Raw genomic sequence first — 18,497 nt, forward strand, 5'->3', positions numbered from 1 at the left:
AAAATTTGTTACAACAAGAGAAACCTGATTGTTTTGCATTGACAGAACACTGGAAAGATCCTGATGAACTCGAGCAGCATACCTTTGCTGATTACAAGCTTGTTAGTGCCTTCTGCAGAAGTAAGGGAAAGCATGGTGGCTGTGCTGTGTACTGTCTGAATCATATGGAAATCAAAGAGAGGCTAGATCTCAAAAACCTCAGTGTGTCCACTATAATCGAATGTTCAGCATGTAATGTTTCTGTTTATGGTAGTAAAAAAATTGTTGTAGTGTGCATTTATAGGCCTTCTTCATCTCATGATTTTGAAACGTTTTTTGAAAAATTAACTTTAATTCTAGAAATACCAAATAGTGAGAATGCAACATATGTTATCACAGGCGATTTCAACATAAATTTGTTGGACAGGGAATTGGAGGTTGCACATGACCTTGTTTCTCTCCTGGAGACCTTCGATGTGGAGATTACTGTTTGGGAGCCAACAAGGATTAGTAGTGGTAGATGCCTGGATAACGTATTCACAAATATTGGTCAAGGTAAGACCACTGTCATTGAAGCGCACTTATCTGATCATTCTGCACAGCTTTTTAGGAGCAACATTGAAGTTGTCAAAAAACAGTCACATAAGACAGTGAGCTATAGAAACTATAATGCAGAGGCTTTAAATGCTTTTCTGGAATCTTTGAAGGGCAAGACTTGCGGCCCCATTGGAAATGTTGCAGCCCAGGGTGTAAATGAAACATGGAATGAGTTTTCCGATTTCTTCATAACTACTTTCAATGACCATTTTCCATTGCTAACAAAAAAAGTTCCAATCAATTCTAAACGATACAAAGAATCCCCAGAGTTATTCAAACTAAAGCAACATCTTGACAGCCTTTTTGTGATATCTTGCATCAACACAGACTTCGTTGAAATGTATAAAAGAGCAAAGCGAGACTACGACATAGCCATTTGCAGGGATAAGCGGAACTATTATGGTAACTTGATAGAAAATTCTGCAAATAGACCTAAGACCACCTGGCAAATCATAAATGACTTGAAACCAAGTAAAAAAAGGCCCAAAACAAGTATCTTACCCGATGGTAATCTGCAGGAAATTGCTGAAAAATTCAATATCCTTTTCCAAAGCAATGAAGCTGGGTACATCAATTTAGTTCAAGAGAATTCTTTTTCTGGAATTAAGAAGATTGAAAATTCTTTCTATGTATTTCCTGTAACTGAAGGAGAGGTACTCTCATGCATAAAAAGCCTAAAAAATAAGAATTCAACTGGCTATGATGGAATTCCTATGAGAATTATAAAGGACTCTGCTCACATAATAGCTGAACCTCTTAGCCGAATTATCAACAAATCTTTCATAGAGGGGGTTTTCCCTGATAGATTGAAAATGGCAATTATCAAACCACTATTAAAAAAGGGGGACGCTGAGCACCTTGGTAACTACCGCCCGATCAGTATTCTGAATTCTTTCTCCAAGATCTTTGAGAAAATATTGGCGCAACGTTTGATCAAGTTTTTCGGAAAGTTCCATGCGTTCGACAAGTCACAACATGGTTTCCTTTCTGGTAGAAGCACTGAAACTGCAATTTTTCAATTTATTACCTCCATCATAAATTCAATAGAAGCTGGTGAAGTACCTCTTTGTTTGTTTCTCGACTTATCTAAAGCCTTTGATAATGTTGATCATTCCATACTTATACACAAACTCGAAAGATATGGCATCAGAGACAAACAACTTCATCTCATCCTAAACTATTTGCAGAATAGAACGCAACAGGTTGCTATATGTATGGATGGTAGGGAATACAACTCCACTGTGAAGAAGATAGCGAGAGGCGTACCTCAGGGAAGTATTCTTGGACCGCTTCTTTTCGTCCTTTACATAAATGACTTGCCAGAGGTCCTCAGGGAGCACTCTTGGGAATCAGTATTGTATGCTGACGACACAAACATAATGATTAGATCACATAAAATCAGTAACCTCATTTATGGAGCACAGAACGCTTTAACTCAGACGAAGAAGTGGTGTGAACAGAATAGTTTGCAGCTGAACATGACTAAGACGGAGTGTGTAGCCTTCCGTACAGATAGAAATAATTTACTTTTCCCAAACAGCTTTGAGTGCAGAGGGCAGACTGTAATGTTGGAGAATACCACAAGATTTCTGGGTATACATCTTGATGAGAACCTCAAATGGAAAGAACACAGTCGCATTTTAATTAAGAAGTTGAACTCCTCTATTTACAGCTTGAGGGTTCTGAAATTTCAAATTGATGCCAACATCCTGAGAATAATATACTGCTCCCAAATCGAATCGCTTCTCACGTATGGAATAATTTTCTGGGGAGGCTCATCACTGATCGATAGAATATTCATTGCTCAAAAGCAAGCACTACGGGTACTGCTGGGGCTTGGTTTTCGAGAATCCTGCAGAGGGCATTTTAAGGAGGCAGGGCTAATGACATTGCCTGGAATGTATGTGTACAAGTGCATATGTTTCATTCTGGATCATCCCAAATTCTTTGAGGAGTTTAAAAATCAAAATAACACCCGACGACTCTACCCTTATCATTATCCGCTTCACTCCCTTACATTATCACAAAAGGGTGTGCATTTCATGTGTATCAAGCTATTGAACTCACTTCCTTCAGATATGCTGAAATCCAGAAAACTTGAACGTTTCAAGAGAATATTGAAAAGATTCATTATAAACAGCGAACCCTATAATTTGACTGAATTTTATACATGGTGTAGAAATTATCAACCGGAGCTGTGAGACTCATGCTTTCTTCTTGACTTGTTGTACTTTGCTGTAGTATATATCAACTTGTTATATTTGTAGCATTTTTACAATTAATAAATTTCTATTCTATTCTATTCTATTCTATTCATATGTATATATTCACTATGGTGTTGAAGGAAATCAAAAAGCCGATGAACTTGCAAAAAGTGCATCGAGGTTAATACCTGCTGGACCTGAGCCTTTCTGTGGGCTTGGAAAAGACCAATATAAGGCTGCGGTCCAGCAATGAAAGTTGAATAACAAGATAACCCAATGGACTAACGCTCTTGGACTTACTCAGGCCAAGAAATTCGTGATGATTTCATCTATCTAAGCCAGAAAGCTCTTGAAGCTGTCACGAGCTGAGCTTCGGGTGACGGTGGGACTGCTGACGGTACACTGTCGGTACAAACATCATTTGTACCGTATGGGAAAGTCAGCAGATGTGACTTGCAGGCTCTGTGGATCAGAAGGGGAAGCCGGTCCTGGATACCCGAGAGGTAACGGCCAAGGCCCCTAAGGAGGTTGTCAGTTTTATTAACGTCATTGACGACCTCCTTGGGTTTTCATGAATGAGTAGGGTAGAGAACAAAAGATTTACATAGTCGCAGTTCCCGGAAGACTTACCGAGCCACAACGACCCCAGTTCAAATAATAATAATATATATTGACTAAATTGAACTATGAGATCAGTCCTAGATCTGAAGAAAGTTCAATAAATGTTGTGATTGTTGTTAGAATTAATGGAATGAATAGATTGATTATACAACTATGAATTATACAAATAATAAGTTGAGGCAAGGACGGTTAGAAAATTCCTAGGAGGTGACGGACAGGTCCAAGAAGCGGCGAGATCATGTGAAAGAGGACCACAAGGACCTGACACGACCGAGCTCTATCTTTACAGCACATCAATTTTTCTCTAATGTCACTGACTGCATAATCAATATAACGAACATAACATAATAATATGGCACTATTTGAGATGTCATGTGTTGACTCATCCATTTTGAGATGAGGTTTTTTGTTAAGCAGGTTAGGTTTAGTGGGTAAAAGTCCCCGCTAAACCTAACCTGCTGTTCTTAAGGTTCCAGGTATCTATTAACCTTTTGACTCATTGTTTTTGATTCTATCACGATTTATATCATGTGGTTTCTGTGTTTACTTAAGTCTTGCAAAGGAGAATCTTTTCTTTTTGATATTTGAAATTGTGTTTTACTCAATTTTTTGTTTGTTTGCATATTCATGGAGAAACCATCATCAGAACCAAACTTATTGTCGGAATTTATTGAAACTTGGGATGTTATTGCAACAAATGCCGAGGTGGAGTCAAAGATATATTAATTATTTCAATATTTCAGGACCGGACTCATTATTTGTCATTTAAAGTGTTCAGGTTAAAAACGGGAGTGAGGTATCTAGTAAAAGTCGTGAATGAATATATAGAGTAATCTTCTTAAACTCAGAGAACGTTTAGTTTATGATAATAATTTGCTAATATATGAAATAATTCATCAGCGAAACTACACTAAGAAGCAGAATAAAAAATGCTAAAAGACCAAATATGAATTTCTCGAAACATTTTTGTGGTCATTTTATATTCTGAAAAAATGCTGACAACTGAAATTTGAGAAAGTAATTACTTATTGGTTGTGTTCCATATTGTTATAAAGTTTTGGAATTATCAGAATGATTATTATTTATTTATCATTTTGACAAAGAGAGAATATGCTGATATTAGCTGCTTTCCAGTTAGGTGCGTGTCACCCCGGGGCTCGGCGCACTAGAGCTTCGAGCCCTTGAGTGGAACGCGCCAAAACGAAACTGTAAAATTCAACGTAAACAAACCAGCGTTCTACAGCTGTCTCGTACTTTATGCGAAGTAACGGTCTTCTTTCTCTCTCACACCTGTCAGGGCTCGAAGCCCGGCAAATGCGGGGGGTGCTTCAGGGGAAAGGGGAAGGTAACGCGAGGGCTCGACGCCCTGTTTACTGGAACCTGGAACACTACAAGTGCGCTTCTGACGTTGGCTGGAAAGCACCTATTATGTTCGTGTATTTGTTTTTGTTATGCGTAAGGGAAATAGACGAGGCTCAGTTGAACAAAGATGATGTGTTCAATACTAATATTTCTTTGCCAAGTTCGGTTCATTTTGACTTGTTACAAAATTTTTAATCCGGCATGCTACAAGGTGTTATTACAGGAATATATTTTCAAAATGATGGGGCTGGATCTCATTTTGGTTTAGAAGTGAGAAATAACCTTGACAATACTTACATAAATAAATGGATATGTGGAGGAGAACCCGTCTCATTGTCTTCTTGATTAATACTCTATAAACTGGTACAGCATCACAAAAAGTAGGACAATGTACTACAAACTACAAGACAAGAGTAATTTGTTTTCAACTTTGTTATAAAACCTCTTTTTTCTCACATTACAGATTTGAGTAAACGTTGTCGATATTTTCGAATACTCCTCCTCCCACCAAGAAAAAACAATGTACGCCCTTGCCTAGGTACCAAAGCTATAATTAGTGGAAGATAGGAAAATATCGTTATTCAAAAATATTCAGAGAATTATAAGAAAATGTTCTAAAATTACCAGTTAAAATATAATTCGATTTATAGCTTTGGTTTTACCTTCAAAATTTCCGACTCCAATGGCAAAATATATTGAATTTTACTAAAACAAAGATGATATAAAATCTTTTCAATAGAAGAACATGGTGGCCCTGAGAAGGACCTTTTGTTTATGTTTGAAACGTAATTTACGTCTTCTTCTCGGTCTTCTTGGGTAAGAGGACAGCTTGGATGTTTGGTAGAACACCACCTTGAGCGATTGTTACTCCAGAAAGCAATTTATTCAATTCTTCGTCATTTCTGATGGCCAATTGGAGATGACGGGGGATGATTCTGGTCTTCTTATTGTCACGTGCGGCATTGCCGGCCAATTCCAAAACTTCAGCAGCCAGATATTCCATAACAGCAGCAAGATATACGGGTGCTCCGGCGCCAACACGTTCTGCGTAATTTCCCTTACGTAATAAACGATGGATACGACCTACTGGAAACTGTAATCCAGCACGGTTAGAACGGGACTTTGCCTTTCCCTTAACTTTTCCACCTTTACCACGACCAGACATGATGAATAAGTTATAATGCGTACGAACACTTTAAAAACCAATACAAGCGACTGTATTGACTGTGATGATTTCGGCAGCGCGAGTAACTGCTTTATAAGAGAGTAGTTGCGCCAATCAGAGTGGAGGACGTATGCTCCTATATGGGCGGGGTTTAGGCATATGTTAAGTTTTTATGTTGTGTTTCCTAAACTTTATTCACTTTGAATTTGATATCTTGATAAATTTATATTAGAATTCTTGAACTAATTGAATCAATGTAATGAAGCAACCGATTATGTACCAAACTGGTATGCTTCATAAAACGTGCAAACGAAATTTTCATTTGATTTCCACACTACGTTAAATAAAAAATTAATTAGCGCTTTTTTCTTCCTTCTTGAGGAAATCTCCTTTCATGAGAATCAGTAATGTAAAAAAAGCACCACTTGGTGGAGATGAATAGAAAATAATCTATAATTTCACAAAATATGGATGAAAGGATTCTCCAAAATCAGGTATTTTTATACTATACTTGGTTATATGCCCATCATATATATCATTTTTTTTTTCAATCACCATAATGGGTAAGCTCCGTAGAAAAAAGCCGGGTCGACTCACGAGCAAGGCTCTCCTAGGTGTTGTCATATAATATATCATATTATATTATATTGTTGATATATTTTATCATAATATCAGGTAAAATATTTAACTGTTAAAAACTAGAACAAATCTCAGATGAATGAGAATCACTCTCAGGATGTATTAAAACTAATTTCAATTCTTGAACATTTATTAATCTCTAGACATTTTATTTACTTTTCATCTTAATGTATGAATTCTGGATTTGGATTAGTTTTTGCCTGATTTGGGCATTTTCATGAGTAATTTTCATTATGGAATCGATATTTCAGGTAGTCCTAAGACTAAATATTAACCAAAAAAGTAGAGTTTTATTGGAAAACCCCTTAAATTTCAAATTGATTTCTTTTAGAGTTCTTCTTCTTCACTAGTTCTAATCGAATCCTTGAATGTTCCATATAGGTATCCATTTTCAATTCTTCATCTTATATTTGTACAGGATGGCAAAATAAAACGTGACTCATCTTGTCCTATGTGGCCTTAAGCATAGAAAAATGTTTATATGTATAATTTTAATAGTTATTTATGCAACAAGTGCAAAAAGTGAATGTTTATTGGACAACACGTCGATTGCAATAAACAATTTTTGCACGAGTTGCATACAACATTTTTTCTACGTTCATGCAAAAAGCAAAAAATGATTTATTGAGGTGCGGCACTAGGTGTAGGAAAATGAAAAGCGCAACTTGAATACTTTATTATAAATATCGATTTGCATTGAAGCAGGAACTAATACGTTACGAACAATTTAACTCAAACTTTATTTTTACCCTCAATGTTGAAAGTGAATGAACAATTGGTGACAGCACGTTGAAGTAGAATGACAGATGAGTGCAATAAAAACATTATTGCACTAGTGCAATAAAGAACTTCTTTTTCCACTAAATATAGTTCAATAAAGTTTTGCTTTTTGCATGAATGTAGAAAAAAGTAATTAAGTGTGTAATTCTTGTACCCCGTACCTGTTCTAATTTTTTACGCTATTATCAGCTTAGTTTTCTCATGAACAGTGTATATATTTTCAAATTAAGAAGAAAAAAATCATATACATTCAAGAATATTTTGAAATTGATTCTAATTGGAAATTCATTTGTAGTGTGATGACCTTATCTTTTCTTAATTCATTACAAAATTTGTTCATTAGGTAGATTTCATTCATGATAGCAATTGTTCGAAGTATCTTCTATGGATGAATCATGCCATGTCACTTTTGGGCAAACTTTTCAGATTGAAAATTAGATGTTCCCTAGTCATTAATTTTCTTACTTGTTCGGGTAAAATGGATATTATAGTCATAAAAAGGTGTCCAAGCATCGTTGCAAGACTGTGGATTTATTTGTAGTGTTACCATAAAATTCACATTGGTTGTCAGATAATTCTCACACTACGAATTTTGTGTGCGTTTTCGAAAAACTATGGAATTTTCATGCTATTGCACATTGTCTTATTATTAGAGTTACATAACTAACCAAGTTTTTGTAAGTTTAAATGAGATGTGATTAAGATGTCTAAAAACAGACATCTTAGATGTAATTCATTCATATATCGATATAAAGTTCTGTGGACTCCAAAGGTGCAATATTTTGAAGTTGAGAAAGTTGGGAATAATTCAAGTCATAGCATCTGCCGCTATTTTAAATTCATTTCCTATTCTATTCATGCAAAGAATAACAAATTTTCACAATTATTTATTAACTATTTCCTGATTTCTCGAGAAATATTTCAATTCCATTGGTTTTTCAACGCCTATATTCAGGGAGAGGACTATTGAAAAATTTTTTGAAAATATTTTTTTATAAGACTTATAAAATATTTTATTTAGTGAAGTCATTAGGGATTCATGGCTTCACTTGATTTTTAAGCTACTTGGCTTGAGCTTGTTTTGATTTCAAATCAAGTAGTAGTTTTTCAATCTCAAGTCAAGTTGTCAAGTATTTATTCATCAAGTACTTGAATCATATCAAGCAACTTGAATTTTAGCAGTTTTATTGTGTAGTGTCACATCAATAAGAAAATGATGAAAATATCAACTTTTTTGAAGAAGAAACATTCGGTGAAATTCGGTAACAATATTTCAAAAACTACCAATGCCGTGCGACCCGTGCATATCAAGCTCAAGTCATATCAAGTAGCTTGATGTCAAGTCAAGCTCAAATAATTTTGCACGAGATTGATTTTCAAATCAAGTAGTTGGTTAAAATGTCAAGCTACTTGGCTTGATGAATCCCTAAAAGTCATAGCAATATATGTTTGAAATTTCATGATTTTCATACGATACCCAATTTATGTAGATATGAATTTTCAACATTTGATTCCTTCATTTTTCTGCTTCAAAAATTTGTGTATGGCGGACGAACCGTTTTTGGTTTATTAGTTTCAAAATTGTTTTTATGTTCTATGCCCGCTCTGAACTGAAAACCGTTTTGATAATTCCTTTCGTTCATTTACTAGGTCCCCTACGAAAAATAAAAATAGCAAAAACATGAAGTTTTTTCGTGATTCTTAGTGAAATATGTAATATTGGGTGAGAATTGAATGAATATTTATCCAATATAACGCCGGTTTCTATTTATAACGATGGTTTACATCCCAGGTTAATCCCAAAATTATTTAGGTAGGTACTCACCGATAATTGGCAGACACTCGAAAAAATAACGGAAAATAAAAATTTCACTCAAATATAATAGTGACTAGTTGAAAAATAATAATCTTACAAATTCAACAAACTATAAATCAATGAGAAATAAATTCATCATCTATATGATGAATCAAAGAAGAAGTAGTATGTATATAAATAAATAAGATACTATAAAGACGATGAGGTAAAGGTAGATTGATCCATAATTATAAGTTTGAGAAATTATTGGTTCTGAAAAGAACCGTTTGATGTGTAGAAACAAAGATTGTTCTTCACTTGGAACTGGTGTATTTTGTCACTGCCTTTGTACCTTCGCTGACTGCGTGCTTGGCCAGCTCACCTGGCAAGAGAAGTCGCACTGCCGTCTGAATTTCCCTGCTGGTAATTGTTGAACGTTTGTTGTAATGGGCTAATCTGCTCGCTTCGGCTGCGATGCGTTCAAAAATATCGTTCACAAAACTGTTCATGATGCTCATGGCCTTGCTGGAAATTCCGGTATCTGGATGGACTTGTTTCAATACCTTGTAGATGTAAATTGCGTAACTTTCCTTCCTCTTGCGCTTCTTCTTCTTGTCGGTCTTCGAGATGTTTTTCTGGGCTTTACCGGCCTTTTTCGCGGCTTTTCCACTAGTCTTAGGAGGCATGATTAATAACACAATAAAGCTTACACCTTTATTACGATTCAAATCGATTACTTGATGAAAAATTTGCTTCTGTTTTGGGCTTTATGTGCGGCGGATTACTGAAATTAGCTCCGCCCCTTTATGTTCTTATCATGGAAAAGGAAATTGTTGCTCGTAAACTCTGACTTTGTAAATTGAATAATTTTCATTTTCACCATGTCGGAAATATTATTATTACTAAAAAATTCAAAAAGTACATTTGATCTGATATTTCTGTACGGATATCTCATAGTGGATGGATGAATGGAAAATTATTGGTTAATATAGGTACCTATATAGCTTATTATATAATATATACAACCAAATGTTTCGTTTGTTGAAGGAAAAGAAATTGATAATTCACTATGTAATCTAATCTAAAATATTCTCACGAAAATTCCGACCAGGAACGATTATAACAATACACATAATAGGTATTCCATCATGTAGTCCACATGTTATGATGGCCAAGGTGATTTTCTTCAGTACTACGTAAATCCTTATGTTTTCTAGAGGACCTATGTTTCTTTTAATGATTTTCATTATTGGAATGTTGATTAGTTGAGAATTGAATCGGTCCATTAACACCGAACAAAACAGTTGAAAATACAAACTGAGTTTTAATAATAATTCATTAATTCCGTTCAAAACCTAAGATGAACATTTGTGATTTGGGATACAGTGCAGTTTGTATTTTAATTAAGAAAAATAATATTTGAAAATTTCGATGTAGTACTGTAACTTCATTGTCATATTAATTTTTTATCTCATGCTTGCATTACTATAGAATTTAAAAATATTGATAGTTTATATGATGTTTTCATTTTTCACATCATAAACAAAAAGATTATATTTACTTCTAAAATATCTTCAACGATTACTCACTGAATAATTTAGGTGAGCTCTGTAACAATTGAATTAATGTTAATTTTTTTGTTGATGATAATATAGTAGAAAATTGATAATAATTAAAAAAAAAATAGAGACTTGACAAGAAGTTTACCTGATTATTTTGTAATATCTTGATTTGTCTAGATCATTCTATGTAGATGTGCCTTGTTTTTACTGCCGATATTCAATTTCGTAAATCCATACAAGTGTAAAACAACCATACACTGTGTCCGTAAAGTATGGAAAAAATTCATTTTTAGCTAAACAGACCATTTTAAGAAATAATCCTGAAACACGTCGATTTTGGATTTGAATATATAAAACATGAATTTTAAAATAATAATCTGATATACAGGGTGAATTACTTTCGAGTAATGACGTCACCATCATTTTTTTTAAATGGAACACCCCCATTTTGTCTCAATTTTCCGATTACTCTCTGAGCTGATTCCAAAAATGTATCACATGTTGATTCCAATTGGTACAGGGGGTGGACAAAAATACAATAGTTTTGTGTGTGCTCATAAAGTAACGCGTAACATTCTTTATTAGTTAAATTAACGATATGAGCAAAAATACTCAAAACTCGACGTGTTTCAGGATTATTTCTTAAAATGGTATGTTTAGCTAAAAATGAATTTTTTCCATACTTTACGGACACAGTGTATGGTTGTTTTACACTTGTATGGATTTACGAAATTGAATATCGGCAGTAAAAACAAGGCACATCTACATAGAATGATCTAGACAAATCAAGATATTACAAAATAATCAGGTAAACTTCTTGTCAAGTCTCTATTTTTTTTTTAATTATTATCAATTTTCTACTATATTATCATCAACAAAAAAATTAACATTAATCCAATTGTTACAGAGCTCACCTAAATTATTCAGTGAGTAATCGTTGAAGATATTTTAGAAGTAAACATAATATTTTTGTTTGTGATGTGAAAAATGAAAACATCATATAAACTATCAATATTTTTAAATTCTATAGTAATGCAAGCATGAGATAAAAAATTAATATGACAATGAAGTTACAGTATTACATCGAAATTTTCAAATATTATTTTTCTTAATTAAAATACAAACTGCACTGTATCCCAAATCATAAATGTTCATCTTAGGTTTTGAACGGAATTAATGAACATATGGCAACATGAACATATGGCAACACTAGTTTTGAATTCTGAATGTGAGCTGTTGTGGCCGTTGTGGGGAAATACATATAATATCGAATTCGAAATTTGTAATTTTTACCCCAAAAACACCCAAGTGAAAAACTGAAACCCCCAAAAAATTTTCCCCAGAGTGTTCAAAAATCCCCCAAATTTGGGGGAAAATACCCCAACATGAAACATGACAACCCTGGATGATTGCAATAAGCAATAACATAATTAATCAGACGGGTCACGTGACTTGCTAGGCCCAGAGGCGCCGAGTATTAAGGGGCACTTACGGTGCCCCGATTCCCTCAAATGATAGTATTATTCGCTCTTGGTTAGGCGCGGTTCTGGGCGAGAAGACTATTCTACTTGTAAAAGCATAGTATACTATGGTAAAAGTAAGAAATAATACTGAAAAGAGAGGGAATTTTGGGATCTTGCTTAAATAGCTGATGAATGAGAAAATTGCTTACACTTCAAATGAGCATTTTTTCATGAAGTACAATTTAAAAATATTTTTCTTCTCACAATGATACTTCTGTAATTCCACAATAACAACTTTGAAAAAGCAAAATCTTCCAAGTTATTTTTTTATTGTTCTGCCAAAAAAAAATTTTCCTTCTGATCAATGGGGGGGGGGGGTTACGTCCCCAATAACCCCCCCCCCCTCGTTACGCCCATGCTGATAGCCAACTGGAAAAAGTTAAACCTTCCACCATATCTTGATCGCTTTTGAATAAAAAGTATTTGGACAATACTTTCAAGCAGGGTAAAAATGTATTAATTGAATATTGTGGAAATTAAGGTATTACTGAATTTAATCCCCACTTCTTTATTTTTCAGTGGATATATGCAAAAACTGTGAGAAAATGAATAAGTTGACTGAAAAATTAAAATTAGAAATTTCACCATTAAAATCAGAAATTTCGCAATTGAGGGTGAGTTCTTTTGAATTAATCAATTCCTGAAAGTATGAATTATCAAAAAATGTGTTCTTTTATAGGATGAGATCGAAACAAGAATTGATTAGGAAATTAAAAAGAAAGACTGATGAGTAATTGATTATTTTAATGTTTATGTTAGTGCCACGTATTTCCTGTGATATTACAATTATGTATTTTTAGTATTTTGATTAATAAATATTTTTGTTTACACTACACTTTTCAGTGTTTTATTCCTAATCAGTGGCGACGCCAGCTTTCAAAAACACGGGTGGCCAAGAGGGGGCCGGATTTTTTTTTTGGGGGGGCCAGAGAAAAGCGAAATTATAGCTCTGCCAATGTTTTAGCCTTAGTATGTCAAATTTTGGGGGGGGGGGGGCAGCAGAATTTAAGTTGAGAGTGCTCACCACTTAGATGACGCCATTTAGGTGCAAAATTTTCTTAGAGTTTTCAACATATTTCTTGAATGAAATGGTTATTAACTCGTGTACAACTTTCAGTTCGACATTTCACAGATACTTCTCTGTTATTAATATGTAATGAGTATTGTCTGAGAATATGGAATCTAAAATCCTTCGATGTAAAAAAGAGAAAGACAAGTTTAATATGGGATAATTTAAATACACTGGATAAAGCACATTTAACAATCAATCATATAATTATGACATATTACAAATAATCCATTTTATTCATTTTCAAATCATCACGAGGAACTAAACTCATCATGAATTTCAATATTAACTGAATTAATTTATTATACTTTGAGCTCACTATAATCCAATTCAATCTGTATAGAGTGAACTTTATTTATTTTTGAAAGGTTTTTCAAATGAACAATTTGAATATTTTTAATTTACATGAAAGTAATCAATTTGAGAGTTTTGAACATTTGATTTAAAACATTATTCTCATTAGTTTGTGGTAAATAAATTTAGCTATTCTAGAAGTAACAGTAAGTTATTCCTCGTATGTGCGTGTACGGTAATGTAATAAACTCAAAAGAAGTTGATAACCGTACAATAATTCCTTGTGTACACATATTTTTAACTCTAAACCCAGTATGTGCGCTTTGAGTTCCCAAGCTCTTTCAACATCTGCATTGTCCCATATAAATTAAAATGGTTGAGAATATTTCTAGTTCAACCGGAATATATATCATCATCAAAAAATTGAACATCAGATGCATTTTGCACCATTGCACTTACATGCAAAATTTCAAAATATTGAAGAGAAAGAGTGAGTGAGAGAAACTAAATTTATTGATCTTGCAATCAAATTGTTATCGACCGCAGTCTTCCAGCCAGTTATATACAATTTTATATTACATATTCAATAAGAAATTATTAGAATATTTAAACAAATAACTATTATTCTAGTGATTTCAAGTGGCAACTTTGCCTTTGGTGTAGTTGCTCTATTGTAGTGGTGTATCAATGGCTCCATTATGTTGATATTATTTTGATTGTGATATAATTTTAACTGAGTTTTTGCATTCTTTCCAGTATTGGTTTTATTTCCGTTGTCAGATTGGTGGGTTGTAGAGTGGGTTGCTGGAATGTCTTAGTTTTGTAATTTTTCATAAGCAAGTTCTTTCCGCTACTTTAATTGTATTCAGAGCTGTTTTTGTTGAATTTGTGAATATTGTATGTCATAGTGCAATAGAGGTTTGCATATCATTTTATATATCGTACTAGCTGTTTTACTTCTGATTCCCATGTTCATATAGATGAGAGATGTGTGCTCTGAAGTTCAACTTGTTGTCAATCTTTATGCCCAGGCCTGCTGGAATAATTGTGTCACTTCCAAGTTATATATTGGGAGAGTTGGCATTGATTTTATGATTGAAAATGATGAGTTTTGATTTTGTTGGGTTGGGTTGTATTCTCCAACAATTCATTCATGCCACTGTGTCATCTGCCAACTTCTGTAGTCGTTTCATCTATTCTTTCAGTGTTTTGTGATGGGATATTAAAGTTGTGTTATCAGCAAATTGGAGAATATATTTTAGCTTGTTGATGTTCTGCTCATGAGCAGAATACATCTCTATCGCCAACAAACCGTCTCTTTGTCTACCACATCTCTACATTATATGTCGTGATACTTTCAAAAATAGAATTATATATTGTTTGATTCGTTCTGCATGTAATATTCTTTCAAAGTATCCGTTAAATTTAAATTAACTGAATTTATGGCTTTTGAGATTACATTGCCGATTGATAGCTTAAACCCATATCGACAATTATGATTAAATTTCTGATCAGTACCTTACTCTCATAGATAATTTAACACAAATTTGGCACTTATATTCATTCAAATTTCAGTGAACTTAATCTATATGTTTTTTGAGTGAATATTTATAATTTGTAGCATAATCACTTATGTGACATTTGTTTCTTCAAATCTAAATGAACTAAATCTATATGTTGTTGAGGTTAACTTTATGACTTCTAGCATAATCACACTGGTAACACTTATTGTTCCTTCAAATTAAAATGAACCGAATCTATATGTTGTTTTAGTAACATTTTATAATTTGTAGCATAATCACACCGGTCACATTTATGTTGCTTCAATTTTAAATGAACAGAATCTATATGTTGTTTAAGATAAACTTTCTGTTTTGCTGCATAATTACACATGTGGCACTTGTACGCTCTCAAATTCAGATGAACAGAATCTATATGTCTCTTGAGATTTAGTGTCTTATTTGTAGCATAATCACATGAGTGACATTTATGTTCCTTCAATTTTAAATGAACTGAATCTATATGTTGTTTGAGATTGAATTTCTGATTTGCTGCATAATTACACATGTGGCACTTGTGTTCTCTCAAATTCAAATGAACAGATTTTATATGATTTTCAAGATCAAGTTTCACATTTGTAGCATAATCACATATATCACACTTATGTTTTTTCAAATTCAAATGATTCGAATCTATATGTTGTTTCAATGCCGTTTTCTGATTTGCAGCATAATCACACCAGTCACATTTATGTTTCTTCAAATTTAAATGGACTGAATCTATATGTCTCTTGAGATTAAGTTTCTTATTTGTAGCATAATCACACAATTCACATTTATGTTCCTTCAATTTTAAATGAACAGACTTTATATGTTGTTCAAGATCAAGTTTCACATTTGTAGCATAATGACAACAGTGACATTTATGTTCCTTCAATTTTAAATGAACTGAATCTATATGTTGTTTGAGATTGAATTTCTGATTTGCTGCATAATTACACATGTGGCACTTGTGTTCTCTCAAATTCAAATGAACAGACTTTATATGTTTTTCAAGATCAAGTTTCACGTTTGTACCATAATCACACAGGTGACACTCATGTTTTTTCAAATTAAAATGACTTGATTTTATATGTTTTTTTAATGCCATTTTTCGATTTGCAGCATAATCACACAGGTGGCACTTATGTTCCTTCAAACACAAATGAACAGAATCTATATGTCTCTCAAGATTAACTTTCTGATTTGTAGCATAATCACACAGATGACATTTATGTTCTTTCAATTTTAAATGAATAGAATTTATATGTCGTTTCAGTTGAAGTTTACCATTCGAAATATAATCACACAGGTGACACTTATCACCTTTCAAATTGAAATGTTCCAAGTCATTTTTCAAGTATTCTTGTCTTTCATGAACTGCATTCTCATCAATAAATTGTTCGGAAATGTCAACATCCTCTATTTTTGCTGGAAGGGTCTCGAAGTTCTCAATATATTCTGGACACTCAATTGTTCTGAAATAAATTAAACCAGTTAGATATAAATCGCAAGTTAGGTATTATAACATGACAGATGTGTTGAAACAACAACAAAATCAAATCAGTAATTTCGTATTCCATGTGATTGAAGCAGTAGTAATAATAATAGTTGTTGTGGCAAAATAATGTGAATGAAAAAGAATAGCTCCCCACCTATTTTATGATATGAAATATTATGAAATGAGGTATTGAGCATCCAAGAATTTTAGTTTTAAGCTCACAGCATTTTTGGAAGAGCTGAAATTCCTATTGAACCACTTATGGCCAACCTAAATACCCATACCATATGTCATCAACAAATTATGCAACAATAAATTCGTAATTAGGTGCAAATGCTGATGTACAAAATAACTCCAATGTGAGAGCATCAATATGATAGAATCAAAGTTTGGATATTATTGTCAAGACAATAACGCACCCCTAGGTTGTACAACCATTGGTTATGGCCAAACTTTTTTCGGTTGGCTATAATCTCATATTTTCATAATACCAGCCCTTAGAGGGGCCCAAATCATAAGTAAAACCTGTGAAGCCTTGGAAAAAGAAATCTCCGTGAAGGGCATCAAGGAGAAACTTCAACATCGACAAGAGTTGCAAATCCTGCAACAATACATTCATGATTCGGTGTAAATACAAATGTACAAAATAACAACAATGTAGGAGCATCAATATGATCGAAACAAAGTTAATTAAATTATTGCTTTAGTCATTAATAAAATAGTTACAGATATAAATTGCTTTATGCTGAGAGAGTTTTCACGAAAACGAGGTTTTTGTGTATATGATAAGAATATTGTGTTGATAAGAATATTATATCCCATTCTAATACCTAAAACTAGGTCTGTATGGTTAGTGTTCAAATGAACATATCTCATTTCACTGGTATGACTTTGTTGTTTGAGAACACAATGTGTTATGTATGTAAAATCAAGTTCAACAGTTTGTTGCTACATTAGAAGTTCCATTAAATGAAAGCAAGAATCTTTTGATGGAATTATATCCATCAAGGAAATTTAAAAAAAAATATGACATGTTCCTACTGAATTATGTAATGAGGTACTTACTTATCCGTTTGATCATTAGTCTTCATCTTGAAGCATAAATTGATTGTTATTATTACTCTTTCAAAAACCAACTTCTAAAGAATCCTAAGAATAAAAAGTTGTGATGTCTTTCGTGGAATGATGATACAAAGAAATTAGAAAAGAGTTCAATAAACTTATTATTTCATAAAAAGTGTGAGAATGAAACTTACAATTTTTACTTTCAAATTATTTCAAGAATTTATATGATTCATAGACCTATAAATAACATTCAATCTGTGATTCTATGTATATGATATGATCCATAGACAAATATTTGATCTCCCTATGCATTGAACTAATAATACATGGAAGGAGTCTATGCTTCTATTTTGGTGCCAGGATGGGAAACGCGCATTAGAGAGAAATAGAGCTAATACGCATTGCACAAGTTTGACAAAGATGATCAATCGGAGACCACGTGATACAGGGCAAAACACTCGGTTTTTGAACCGGAATTGCGGTCGCCACAGGATAATTCGTAATTTTTTAATATCCTAGATACTTTAGGAGAATTAAATTATGATATTCATATTAAGACTTCTTAATTCGATATTTCCACATTACTACTTCTGCAATATTGCTTAAAATTATCGATTTATTCATAAAAATTCCTCTTGGTAAATTACAAATTTGGACGAAATATTTTTTAATTCGAAACATGGTACCTAAATGCCAGTAAAAATTAATTTGTAAAAAAATTCGCTTAAAACAATTGTTAACATAATGAATGAATATTTTAGGAAAGTGAAGGGGTTTGAAAAAAAATACAAATTCAACAGGAT

General features: G+C 33.2%; 3 protein-coding genes across 5 annotated transcripts; all 3 read right to left on the bottom strand.

Moving 5' to 3' along the window:
- Positions 1-5,509: 5,509 nt before the first annotated feature.
- LOC123674905 (histone H2A-like) lies at positions 5,510-6,356 on the bottom strand. Its single transcript, XM_045610087.1, has one exon. It carries the CDS (start codon positions 5,926-5,928, stop codon positions 5,554-5,556), a length of 375 nt encoding a protein of 124 aa, XP_045466043.1. The 5' UTR covers positions 5,929-6,356; the 3' UTR covers positions 5,510-5,553.
- A 3,082-nt stretch (positions 6,357-9,438) lies between these two features.
- Positions 9,439-9,865, bottom strand: LOC123674973 (histone H2B). The gene has a single exon (XM_045610210.1). The coding sequence runs from the start codon at positions 9,826-9,828 to the stop codon at positions 9,457-9,459; it is 372 nt and encodes a 123-aa protein (XP_045466166.1). The 5' UTR covers positions 9,829-9,865; the 3' UTR covers positions 9,439-9,456.
- Positions 9,866-14,085: 4,220 nt separating this feature from the next.
- LOC123674670 (zinc finger protein 711-like) lies at positions 14,086-17,994 on the bottom strand. 3 transcript variants are annotated; one of them, XM_045609849.1, is made up of 3 exons: positions 17,886-17,994; positions 17,695-17,778; positions 14,086-16,606 (listed from the first exon to the last, which is right to left on the bottom strand). In XM_045609849.1, the coding sequence occupies exons 2-3, from the start codon at positions 17,718-17,720 to the stop codon at positions 15,316-15,318; spliced, it is 1,317 nt and encodes a 438-aa protein (XP_045465805.1). In that variant the 5' UTR covers positions 17,721-17,778; positions 17,886-17,994; the 3' UTR covers positions 14,086-15,315. The 3 variants fall into 3 exon arrangements, with proteins under 3 accessions (XP_045465805.1, XP_045465723.1, XP_045465632.1); XM_045609767.1 differs by having other exon boundaries at positions 17,695-17,801; positions 17,886-17,945; XM_045609676.1 differs by having other exon boundaries at positions 17,695-17,956.
- Between the last annotated feature and the right edge of the window lie 503 nt (positions 17,995-18,497).

This window comes from Harmonia axyridis, chromosome 1 (genome assembly GCF_914767665.1).
Source record: "Harmonia axyridis chromosome 1, icHarAxyr1.1, whole genome shotgun sequence".
NCBI lineage: Eukaryota > Metazoa > Arthropoda > Insecta > Coleoptera > Coccinellidae > Harmonia > Harmonia axyridis.